Genomic DNA, 13427 nt, shown 5'->3' with positions numbered 1-13427 from the left:
TGAAATAGAACTTGATCGAACAAGTATGCAAATTAAGTGTTTTTAACTCAAGTTTACTTTTTAGTATATTTTAAGGTAAGAATTGTTTCCATCAGATTTATTGTTTAAATACTGATGTTTTTGAGTTTTTTATTACCTGGCATTCATGAGGATAGGCTAAATTAAGGAGGCATTATGAAATACAAGAATCTCTCTTTCCCAGTGTTGTGTTTGCTTACTGGTCAATAGAGTCTTATATCTGCTATGTAAAGGTTATTAGGAGTATTCGTAGACAGGTAATCTATGATAAGATCGGTGACATGCTTTAAGTTGGATTGGTAACATTATAGAACAGTGCAATATTAGTTATAACATTGAAACTCCCATAGCTGAATAGGTTTCTGTAATTAAACTATTTTTAATCCCTTATCCTACTGGTGGAAACCTTTACTAACGAACTCACATTTTTAATAAAAGATTCCTGTTTTGCGACTTTTGTTATCTTAGCATATGCCACAGGAGTATCCTGAGAGGTGGTGTTCTGTGTTAAGTTACTTACTTGCTCGACAGAATAATTGGCCCAAGGCTATATATTCTAAACCTTTTGATTATGTATTTTCACCATTGAAGTATACAATGTAATTACAGCTCTTATTTTATGTTAATAATGAAAGGTTAGGGTGTTTAATATACTTGCTACTTTAAACTCACCCATTTGTAAATGTGTGTATACCCTTTTGTTAAGTTTGTTTATCAATTATTTTTCTTCGGTCAATTATATAGTATTTTCAAGTACTATGATAGAAAGATGGTTCATTTTGTTGTTGTTGCATTCTTTCATCTAGCGTCGAGCTAAATTTAATCTGTTATCTGTTCGAACTGAATTAAAATCAATACGTTATAAAGTGTTACCTGCATGGTAAACTGTGTATATATAATATATTGCGTTTACAAATACCGGAGGACTGACCCAGGCAGATGACTTGACCCACAATCTCCGGTAAAACTGACCCAGAGTGATTTGGAGGACTGACCCACAATGTTTATTTTCTTTTCTAAAGCTAATTCTTTGGTATTATTGGGGCAAACCACCCGTTCATGAGTTTGTGGACCCCTTTATATAAAGACAATTATGGGGGAACCCAGTGCGAAACAGAGTTTTTTTTGGTTGGAAATGTCATGAGTTATTTACAGCAATAATAATGGTCAGAAATGCAAATTAAGCCCAAGATAACCAGTTGAAAAAAATTGTGGTTCATGTAAATGGCTGATAACCGGCCAAACATGATTATTTAACACCTTTGAGATTTGCAAAAGGGTACAGAACTTAACAAACCCACCTAACCTAACCTAGTTGTGTAGTAGTTCCCAGGTCACAGCCACTAGCCGGGGGCAAGCCCCCGGAACCCCTTCCTAGGTCACAACCCCTAGCTGGGAGCAAGCACCCCGTACCCCCTTCCCAGGTCACACCCGTTAACCGGATTGATTTGATTCAAGTATAGATTTCTTATATAAAATTCACCAATGACTTATAAAAGTCTTTATTACAACATATAAGTATTAGTATTATATGGAATCCATATGTTATTATATTTAATCAAATAACTTTAATGATAAATGCACTATAGTATAAATAAACATTGGGGGTCAGTCCTCCAAACCACTCTGGGTTAGTTTTACCAGAGATTATGGGTTAATCCTCCGCCTCGGTCAGTCCTCCGTCTCTGTCAGTCCTCCGGTTACCGTTTTTACTTAACAGAGTAAAAAAGTTGATAGGGGATAAATTAACGCCTAAATACTAGCCCATGGGATTTATACACTTGGCGAAACATGTACCACTTGCCAGAACACAGGAGTAAGGAGATAATGTTAAATAGTGAGCAAAGCGAGATACAGCAGAGCAAAAACCAATTGAACTAAGTGATGAATTAGATAAATGGGATTGTCGAAATACTAGAAAGTGGGGTTATCGTGTGTAGCGAAACGTGTTCTATTTTCCAGAACATAGGCACAATGAGATAATGTTACATTGTGAGAGAAGCAAGCTATGGCAGAGCAAAAACCAATTGAACTAACTGATAGATTAGATACTGTAGGTAAAATAACGGCAAAATACTAGCCAACAGGGCCAATGCCTGTAGCGAAACATGTTCAGTTAGCCAGAATATGAGAACAATTAGAATGTTAAATCATGAGAGATGCGAGCTACAGCACAGCAAATATTTACATACCTATAAGCATGCTAAATTATATAAGGTGTATTTCATAGTACACTGAATATGGCAGCAAACGACTCGGTTTTTTGAAAAATATTTTTTATTCGTCCGGAGGATGCCAGACAACTTCAAATCATTCATTCATTCATTCATTGTGTCCGGAAGGCCTAGCCAACATAAGCTTTTGTGTTTTATCTTTAATTTCTATCACTGAGTTTTGATTACGGTGAAGTTTTTTTTATTACAATGACTGATTTTTTGCTTTGAAGACTGGCGGAAACAACAAGGTTTACTAAGTGATAAATAGATTCCAATTTCTAACCTAATGCATGAACCTCATTTTTATCATACTTACAATCTTGTGTTTTATGCATTTCTGACCATGATTATTGGAGCAAACCACCCATTTATTAATTTCTGGACCTTCCTTCTATGAAAACTATTATGGGATCCCACAGTTGGAAACTTGGTGTATTTGGTGGGGAAATGCACCCCCCCCCCCCCATAAAAAAGGAGTTCCAGCAATAAAAGTGGTCCATGTAAGTGGTGTCAAATTGCTATAATTTCAAAAGTTATTACTGAAAAATCACATTTTCAAAATGAACACAAGAACACCGCCCAACCTAAAGTTCCCAGCCTAGCCTAACCTGAGAGTTATATCCTTACCTATTGGTTTGGGAAGCCTTTGTGCTAAAATTGAGTAAAAGGAAACAAACAGAAACTAGATAGAATCTTGAAAGAATATAAAGATTTTTTTTTAATTACTAAAACAATACTGTATTGTTAAAGTTCAAGCTTTGATCCATTCATTTAATGATTAAATCTATTCATCTTATTTTAATTTTTGTGAAAAGATCAATAATTTTCTCTCTGGTATATAGTCTTCAAGCACTGCAAATGTGGAGTAAAAATAAAAACATTACTTTCCAGCATGGCAAGGTTGGCATTGCACAATCGACCGTGCTCTTGTTCCATTACAGTCTCGCTTGCAGATTCTTGTGTGCATATGCACCACAGCCAAACACCCCGCCCCTGAAACTGAAGTGCACATTACATGAAGAATTTTTTTATTTTTTTTTTTTTTTCAAAAAATGAGGGAAGACTACTGACATTAATCTTGAGGTTCATATATTGTACAAGCATAAAAAAAGAATTAAAGGAAAAAATATTTGGATTTCATGTTATTGATATCAAGAGAAAGTACAGTGTATGCAAGCCTTAACTGATTAGATCAGCGCGAATCACTGGAACCTCCTGATGTGGGATTGCCGAGAGTTCTTCCTTTGCCAGAAGGAAACCTTGGTGCACAAATACCTGTGGAGTATCTTGTTCTCGGTAAAGGTGTTTTTATGCCTTTTACCTTTGTGTGATCTTGTGCTGGAAGTGAGTTATGAGAGTTGTCCCATTCTGTGAAGAAAGATCATTTCTAACAACTCTCGTACAGACTGAGCATACACCTTGTTGGTAGGGAAGAAGGGCGCTGCTTTCTTCTCTCTTTTTGAGACAATTTCTTGCCCCCTCAGCCATAGAGAGAGAGAGAGAGAGAGAGAGAGAGAGAGAGGAGAGAGAAGCGATTCGTTTTGATGGTTTTCAGTATGCGTGTTTACTGATTTAGTACGCTCTGGTCATTTAGAGTTTTTTGAAATGCCTGAAGATTCTAATTGCATGGTTTCTTGGAGGTAGTAACACTACATTAATGCCTGACCTTTAGGATGAAACTTGGTATCAGGATCCACCGTTCATATACAAGATTAGAAGGCACAGTATCGTTCAGTCCTGAACATTACTAGTCGGGAATCTGGTCGCTCTGCTGCCTCGTGATACTCTCGAAATGCTTCGGTAGTGGAACACCTGACAAAGCTGCTTGAGTGACTTTCCTAATACCCCAGAATCACCTATCCAATAAAAAGAGGAGAAGCAACCCCCTGCTCTTACTCCTCAGGAGAAGCCTCCAACCCCCTCTTGGCGATGCAGGTTCTATGTATTTGAAGAAGTGGATCTGTCGCCTCTTCTGATCGATCCGCCATAGCAGCTCTGACAGCAGGGACCCATGGGGAAAGATTAAAGTGTGAGGGCCCCTTGTTCTTGGCCTCTTTTTAGTCTGCTACGATGAAAACTGCTTCTATGACAAGCCTCTAAGCCAAATCCTCTATTAACCACTTGTCAGAGGTTTTAGTTTATTTCTCTTCATGGTAGGATTTATGACGTTCCAATTTTGTAGCAAACTATTGGATTAACTGGGTTCTGAAGAGGGACACAGTGGCTTCCTACTTCACAGGTCAAGCAGGACAGGAGGAAGCATTTGCCGTAAGGAATGGCTCGGTGCTGGTGTCTGGGGATCTCTTCTCTCAGGATATTGATGCCACCGTGGAGAAATGTAGGCAATTCAAAAACAATTAATCCAAGAACTTTTTATTCAAAACCTGAAATTGGGGTTGAGGAGGGCTATGGTGACTGCCAAATCTCAATCTGGTACTCCAGCCTCTTCCATCTTTAAGAAAAGTAGGGACAATGTCCCTTCCTTTCAACCACAAACCAGCCAGGCCGATAAAGGAGATAGAGATAGGAAGTGAGGAAGGGGACACTGAAGTTGGCAGTCTACTCCTCCAGCTACTGCAAGGGGGTTGGTACCCGTTTTACAATGTGACAGAGACACCAACTAGAAAATAAGGTTGTGGAGGTCCTCTTGGATAGACAGACTCATCCTTTTATCAGCTCTCGCCTTCCACTCCTCTCACTCTCCAGAGAGATTCCTGACCTACCCTCTGATATTCCCAAATTTTTATCACTTGTGGTAGAAATGTAAGTGATGATGGAAAAGAAGTAATCTGAGATGTATCTCGTTGGCTTTATAGTTAACTGTTATTGGAAGAGAAGTTGACTGGAGGATAGACACCAATTTTAGACTTTTCTCCTACTAACAACTTCATTGTAGATGGTAAGTACAGTATGTGCAGTTTTCAGGAAGTAAGACTTCACCGTTTTCTGTGGACCTCTAGTGTGCATATCTTCAAATACCAATCCAACAGAAACATCCTTGCTTCATCCTGTAGGGAGTTGTATATCAGCTCAAAGCCATTTGCTTTGGTCTGTCTACAGCTCCTGAAAATTCACGCTTAGTCTCATTTTGGGCTCGCGTTCTCTCATTTCGGGCTCACGTTCTCTCATCTCGGGCTCACTCGAACGGGATTCGTCTTGATAGTTATCTGCAACACCATGCTCCTGCAACTAGAAGTCTTACAAGAGTCATGGCTGTTGCTCCTCTTCATGACCAAAGTACATTGACATTTCCCAGGTCAGTTAACCTGCCAGTTAGGATAAGGGGACTTCCACCCTCCAACGATGACTCCTATTAAAGGATGATGGCTTTTATTTGTGTTAAAAACTAATCACAGTATTTAAAAATGATTTGTATTTTTCCTAAAACTAACTCAATCAACTACCCCGTAATTGCTTGATTAAGGTCCTAGTAAGGGTTTCTCAACCTAACTGGAAGGTGGGTTCCACCCCTTCATCCATCAGCAATTGGAAGGGTATAAAACTTGACCCAACTGATCTGGTAGTTAGACATTACAAAGTAAAACCGGTGAATTGTAAGGGTCTTCCTAGTAATTTTTAAGTGTACATATATTTAAATAAACCAGAAATAAAGTCTCCATTGATTCAAAAGTAATTTGGACATAGTTAACTTTTAAGTACATATTCTAAATATAAACAAAACAATATAAACAAAAGATATAGGGAATATTTTCTATTAAAAATGACATGGAATACCGAAGTCTTATGTAGGAGACCCGAGTATATTTACAAGGTTGTTTTTGCTATTTTCTCAATTTGCAAAATGGTTTAAAGAGAGAGAGAGAGAGAGAGAGAGAGAGAGAGAGAGAGAGAGAGAGAGAGAGAGAGAGAGAGAGAGAGAGAGAGAATTTAAAAGGTTTCTTTATTATCCATGACCCTCAAAGACTCTAGTATTAATTGTAGCATACATGTTTTGTGAATGTAGTATTGTAGATCAGATATGAAATTTTTATGGGATATTTATTTCATAACTTCTGTAAACCCATTTTATTTTTTAACTTGGGGTTTGATAGCTGATAATTCTCTTTTGACATTGTAAAATAATTGTGGAATATTCACTGGAAAAATGAATGAATAGGTAGATAGCTCAAATTTTTCTTTTTCTTTTTCTTTGTTAGATACACAAAACTTTTAGGAGAGATGGACTTTGATGTTTTTAAAGCATTTGCACCACCATGTAAAACCCCAAAAAGTCTTGGCAAGCAAGTAGCAAATGCATTAGCAGTCTTGATTATCAAGAAGACCTTGCCAGCACTAATACAATATTGGGGAACTGATTACAAACTGCCACATGGAGACTCACGTTCAGAAAGCAGTAGAAGTAATTCAGATGGTGATAGAGAAAGAGGAGACTTGGAAAGCAGTAGCAGCTTAAGCTCCCTTTGTTCAGAGGACAGTGATGATGAATCGTTAAGAAAGGATTTGGTAGTCCATGAGGCCATAGAACAGTTTGAGCCTCCAATGAACGAAGAGGAAGTTACTTTAATGGAGCCAATGACATATAAAAGCGTCAAAGTCATAGAGAAGGTATCAGTTAGCTCGAACTCTAACAGAATTAGAGAGCTGGACGTTGATGAATCAGCGGCTATTGCTGAAAATCAACTCTCTAAACAGATCGATTGCGTAATGGAAATGGCAAGGAGAGGAATCGAGTCTCTGATGTTGGTTGATGAATCTGATTCACCCTCAGATTCTGAAGGGTTTGATGATGATGATCTAGAACTGATGCAACTTCACCCAGGCCATGTGACAGAAGAGGAGGAAACTTCAGGATCTGGGGGAATAAGTCCAGAATCTGAAGATGTATCTCTGCAGGACCCTTTACAAAATGAATATTTGAATGAAGATGAAAACAAGTGGGTGAAAGACTTGACTAACAAGATGCTTTTGGTAAGTTGAAAATCTTTAATCCTGAATTGATAAGCAGAATGTTATATCATTCTTAGGTGCTATCTTTCTCTTTACAGTAGCATACACAAAAATTTTATGATTTCAAAAAAAAAATTATAAATAATTGAACTTAGCTTAGGTGTGAATAATTGAATGGGCTAATTTAGAAATTGTATGTTTTTTTTTGCATACTGACTTTTGCCCAAGGAATGTAGAAATATTTCTCAACCCCTTTTGTTCTTCCTTATTGCAGAGTCACCTACAAAAGGTCAAAAGGTGGTATGATAAAGTGATTACGGTTCAAGCCCGGAGCTCTCTCATGCATTATATGGTTGGTGAAGCCATCATAGAAATCTTAGATAGCTTCATTTCACCACGAATCTGTGAGCCATTTCACAGATATAATCTGCAGGTGATGTTCTGCCAAAATGTAGGATTCCTTGGCCAAGATAATATGGAAGAGGTATGTACATAATTCTCTCTCTCTCTCTCTCTCTCTCTCTCTCTCTCTCTCTCTCTCTCTCTCTCTCTCTCTCTCTCTCTCTCTCTCTCTGTCTAGTACTTAGTTAATCTTATCCATTTTCATACGTGATTTTACAGAGCAACGCCTAGTCGATGAAAATAAGTTTAATCAATTTCATAGGATGCCTGAAAACTTTTAATCAATTAATCAAATTAATCAATTTCTTATTGATAAAGTAAATGTAGTTATCTTATTGAAATCTGAAATACCACTCCTCCACTCCCCAATATTTGGAATAAATTCAATTTGTTTACGTTTTCATCACTAGATCCACAGTAAATCGATCTGCAGACTTTACGCCAACTTTCTGAGTCGGCTGAGACCTTTCAGCATGAGGTCTCTTTACACCATCCCAATGGCCTTTGCTGATCCCGCACCTTTGAAAGTATTGATGAAGAATTCCAAACATCTTCGGAAGATCAGCATCAGTGTGATGCATTGCAGGAAGCTCTTTAGCTGGTTGGAGTTATACAACAGTGGAGTTGTTGAAATATCTGCCTTTGCTGGTGGACCATTTGGTGATTCTGGTCTGACTGAAAACTTCTTATTTAAAACATTTTTCAGGGATTTGACTAAAACTGAGGTTATCTTTAGCATTATTCAGAAAAAAAGCGTTGGGATTTCCTTTCCATCTCTTCAGCGATTAAATCTTCATTTTATCAGTGAAGTACATCACCACTTCATACACAGTTTTCAGCACTTATATCCTAATGTTAAAACAAACTTTCTGAAAGTGATCACAGAAAGGATCATGAGCCCCACATCGCTTAAAGCCAAGCTGAGTCCCCCTTACTTCCTAGAAGGGAAAGGAGTATTCTCTTGGGATTCAGTGTACCTCATGTCTGGTCACTGTCAGTTCATTGAGAACCCTTTCGATGAAGTGAGGAAAGAGCCATATCCTCGGATCAGAAGCCTTTCGGTCTGGCAGAACAAAAATGACATCTCGCCTAAACTTGCCTTGATCAGGGAACTTATCACTCGGTATGGCTGTTCTAGTTTAGTACTGAGAATGCCATTCATGTATCTCGATAATGATGTGGACATCATATCTCCTTGCATCTCTTCTATTGGGGACTATTTGACAGAACTCCACGTTCTGGCTAGCAAATCTGTGTTTCATGTCAGCGAGTTAGTCGCTGGACTGAAGTCGTGCAAGAGATTGAAACTTATGTCAATAGATGTTGCTTCCTTTTGGCCAATTACTGAGAGTGAAACCCTGGAACTAGAACCGATGATGGACCTAAAATCACTAAGCATCACTGCTAATATATTAATAGACCAGGAATTTGACCTCAGGAGAGAGGCGCGTAGACTGTCTGATTTCCTCGGAGACGTACTAGCAAACGCGCCAAATCTCTTGAACTTAGAGATGATTAGAACGCCTATTGATGTTGTCATCGATACTACCAAAACAGTAAGAGGAAAGTCTAAAATAACAACCCTAGTGCTAGACACTTCTCTCTTTTGGAATTTAGATGCCGGATTGACTGAAGCTGTGGAGAACCTTAGTTCACTGAGTTATCTGTTGCTCTATGGTATCACTCCCCAAATATATGCTCAAGTAAAGAAGTACTTCTACAGGACTAATTTACAAATAGCTTACAGAGCACAGAAGATGCTGGGAGCTGGTGAGCCGCCAATAAATTGATATCTATTAGGTTGGGTTACTTGTGCAACCAGTCGTTGATTATGTACTTTTAGAATTCAGTTCTTTTTAATGTAAATTTTATTAGATGATTGTATAAGTTTTGGAGATATTTTTAAGTGTTTAACCTAAATCTCAGCGAATCTTTATATTTATACCTCAAATAAACATTTTTATTTTATAGATTGTTAGTAAATTAAGTACCACTGCCACAAACGAATATTTTATTAAAACATTCCTTGAGGATGAGTGTGTTATATTGAAATAAGGGCTTGCCATTGAATGACATGAAATAATTTAGAAGTTACATAAAAGTATTTAGATATCCAATTATATTCCTAAAAATATATAAATGAATTGAGTTATTATTATTATTATTATTATTATTATTATTATTATTATTATTATTATTATTATTATTATTATTATTATTATTATCTAAGCTACAATCCTAGTTGGAAAAGCAAGATGCTATAAGCCCAAGGGCTCCAGCAGGGAAATCAGCCCAGTGAGGAGAAATATATAAAAGATATTGAAATGTCAGTTGATAATATGGTAAATAAATATTTACCCTTGGTTATATAGACATAATTTCTAATTGAGCCAATTATTTTTCTGTATGAAATGAATACATTATAAATAACATTTTGTATGCCCTTCTTACTAGAAAACTTCGGAAGTCGAGGAGGATTATTTTTACCTTTAAGGAGTCTGTTGAGGATATGAGGAAGTACGAAATAAGAGTCTTAATTTGAAATCGCTTCACTGATATAAAATACTTTTGAGAAGTCTTATCTATTACATGAAAGAATATATGCCATATTCTGCTTCCTTGTTAGCCTTCTATAACTCCTCCGTTCCCCATACCATATATTGCATTTGGATGTTCAGCACCTATTTTTTTCTTTATTTTGCACCTACAGTGTTTCCTCTCAGTTGCATATAGGCCCTGAATGGCCTTCCAGGTTTGCATATGGCTGAATTCACGAATCCTCAAATCCAGAACATGAAAATGGTACTAACATTTCTCATGGTTTACAGGGGGAAAAAATTCAATGGTCAAACAGTTGTTCTTTTGTATTATAGTAAATTTCTGTAGAAGTATCATATATTTACTTCATATTACTATAACCATTATGGAGTTAGCTTTTGACCTTTTTTTTCATTTGTTGCGCCTGTTTGTTGGCATTGTTTTAGTTCATCTTGATTTATGACCATGTTCTTTTTTATATTGGCGTTTTAATGTAACAATGATATAACGAGAGAGAGAGAGAGAGAGAGAGAGAGAGAGAGAGAGAGAGAGAGAGAGAGAGAGAGAGAGAGAGAGAGAGAGAGAGAGAGGTTGTCAATGTGTCGGCTCGTAACAAGTGGCTAGTAGAATATTTATCAGATTCGTATAGTTCTGTGACTTGAATTTTCTTAATCGGTTACAAAAACATAAAGATTTGATCATACCCAAAATAAATCGCCTTTTAGGGATTAAGTGGTGTCAATATTGCACTTAAGCCTTAAATAAGGATAGTTGCAACGCTTCTTTGGTCAAGAGCTTCTCTTAAGTTAAATCCTCTTTATTTTAGAACACTGCTGTAAAATATCAAAGATCTTTTTAATTGCTTTTTAGATATTACATTAACAGTGGCATTACAGTTTTAAGTCTACAAAGCATTGTGCAATAAGTTTGTTGGTTATTAGGTTTAACAGCCTAATTAAAAAGTAGAATTTCTAACTCCTCAGTGATTTAATTAGTTGTTCGCAATACTATAAGAAAAGGGTATAGATGTGTGTGATGCATTTAAAACGACAAACAATTAACATTTTTATAATATTAAAGAAAAGGAATTCATTTGGAAATTAATTGTCTCACAATGACAAGAGAATATTTGCTCCTTTTGAGATTGTGATGCCAATATGTGAGAAAATAAACATATAACATTTCATGTACTGTCGAGTTTACTCATGCTACAATGCTATGTGCTTATGAATAAGACAGATGGTATACAGATTTCAAATACGAAGCGAATTATTTACTCCTGCAAAAGATTATGTATGTCACAGTGATGAAAAGAACCTTTGGATATGTTAAAGTACAATTTTCATCCTCTTCAATGGCACCTATTGAATAGTCTACCAATGGTCTGGTTCCCACAAGGGGCAAATGCTTTTACCACACCTCAATGGAGTAATTATGGCAGTTTTAAGGATTCCCCACTTTTAGTTTTTGCACAGTTGGCTTCATTGATTACGGTATACTTACAGGAAGCTAAGGATTCATCTTACAGCTCTACATTGTAGAAAGTAACGCTGTGTTTTGCAAGAGAAACTTTTGCCAATGCTGTCTGGGAAACAAAATCACAGAGGGCGAGTGTTCAAAAGCATTTTTATTATTATTAAGAAGTGCTGTTAAGAATTTTTTTTTTATACAAACAGAATTCCGTAATGTTAATAAAAATGCTTTTGATGTAATTTTTACAAACTGAGGTACCTTGTGTCAAAGACAGCGTTAACAATAGTTTCCCTTTAGCTAAACATAAAGGCACTTGCTACAATGTACAGCTGTCAGGTGTCTCCTTTGCTTCCCGTGAAGTGTACCGAAATTAATGAATCCAATTGTACGTCTGTTCCAGTGTCCATTTCTACATTACTGTTCAATCCACAGTGCCTATTACTGTATGGTTACATTGGAGAGTTTTCCACCAATTGCAGATGATGATTGGCTTCCCACCCTTCACACCGGCTATACGATTATTTATTTCCTTATTACCTTTCCTCACTGGGCTATTTTTCCCTATTAGACCCCTTGGACATATGTCATCCTGCTTTTCCAACTAGGGTTGTAGCTTAGATAGCATCAATAATAATAATAATAATAATAATAATAATAATAATAATAATAATAATAATAATACGTCCAAATTGATAAATCTAATTCACTTTAATCAAAAAGTCTCCTGGCGACAATGACACCTGGTATATTGAGTTGTATCGAGCGTGCCTTGACATATTCAATTATGATTGATATCATCTGTACACGAAATACTTCTGAATTTATTTCTATATCTGGTTGAATGCCCTGTTAATAATTCCTAGATTCAGTCATTGCAACTCTCTATTACAAATCACACAAATTATAGTTTAAGACGTTGCAAAACAACAACATGAGGACAAAACCACTAATGGGTCTACCACCCCGAAGTCGGGTGATCCCTGCCCGCTGGTTTGGCATTTTGCGAGGTGGTGGCTTACGTGTGTACCTCTCGAGGGACCCCCTCTCACTCTGGTATGACTACTCCCCCTCCCCCTAAGCATGACAAGGAAGAAATATATGTTTATTGATATTTCTTATATATAGCCAGACACTTGACGTTAGCTGTCGGTGGTATTGAGAGAGAGAGAGAGAGAGAGAGAGAGAGAGAGAGAGAGAGAGAGAGAGAGAGAGAGAGAGAGAGAATATTGGCTGTCTATTAAAACTAGAATCATTCTTAATATACGTGCAATAACTCAATGTTATGAGAACTAAATATCCAAAGTTATTAAGTCTTACAATCATGTAGCTATATTGTTTTTTTTATTTCCATATTTCCTTTCCTTACTGGGCTATTTTTCTCTGTTGGAGCCCTTGGGCTTATAGCATCTTGCTATTCCAACTAGGGTTATAGTTTAGCTAATTATAACAACAACAACAACAACAACATATAGTATCGAGACGAGACTAGTTCGGTGTGTTTTTATGGTTATTAAAACCAAGTTGTTTCTGTGCTGTGGGCTCTACACTATGCGATCTTAAAATTGCACAAGTTTCCCCTTTAAGTTAGTAGTAATTCAAGGAGAATTTAGACTTTTTTCTTGAATGTTTTGATTGATAGAAAAAGTAGAACTTAAAAAGTTCAAACTTGCAGCAAATGTTTTTATGTTGAAGAGGCTGACTTAAGTCCTTTTATATTTTATATATCAAATATATGTATTAATGTTGTTAATTTTTTTTACAATATTATATTCTAATTGTTCATTACTTCTTATATCGTTTATTTATTTTTTTATTTCGTTTTCTCACTGGGCTACTTTTCTCTGTTGGAGCCTTTGGCCTTATAGTATGATG

At 36.6% G+C, this 13427-nt stretch overlaps 1 protein-coding gene across 1 annotated transcript in view; it reads left to right on the top strand.

Annotated features, from left to right (window-relative positions):
- The window catches only part of LOC137614346 (uncharacterized), a 9618-nt gene extending 71 nt beyond the window's left edge, over positions 1 to 9547 (top strand). Inside the window, exons 1-4 of the mRNA XM_068344119.1 lie at positions 1 to 75; positions 6392 to 7163; positions 7417 to 7626; positions 7955 to 9547. The exon at positions 1 to 75 is cut by the window's left edge and continues 71 nt beyond it. Coding sequence (XP_068200220.1) covers positions 6414 to 7163; positions 7417 to 7626; positions 7955 to 9334 — 2340 coding nt within the window. The 5' untranslated portion in view covers positions 1 to 75; positions 6392 to 6413 and the 3' untranslated portion in view covers positions 9335 to 9547. The remainder of the gene's footprint in view (positions 76 to 6391; positions 7164 to 7416; positions 7627 to 7954) is intronic.
- The last annotated feature ends 3880 nt before the right edge of the window (positions 9548 to 13427 follow it).

This window comes from Palaemon carinicauda, chromosome 20, assembly GCF_036898095.1.
Source record: "Palaemon carinicauda isolate YSFRI2023 chromosome 20, ASM3689809v2, whole genome shotgun sequence".
NCBI lineage: Eukaryota > Metazoa > Arthropoda > Malacostraca > Decapoda > Palaemonidae > Palaemon > Palaemon carinicauda.
Note: the sequence above shows the minus strand (reverse complement) of the source record. Positions and strands in the feature narration are given on the sequence as shown.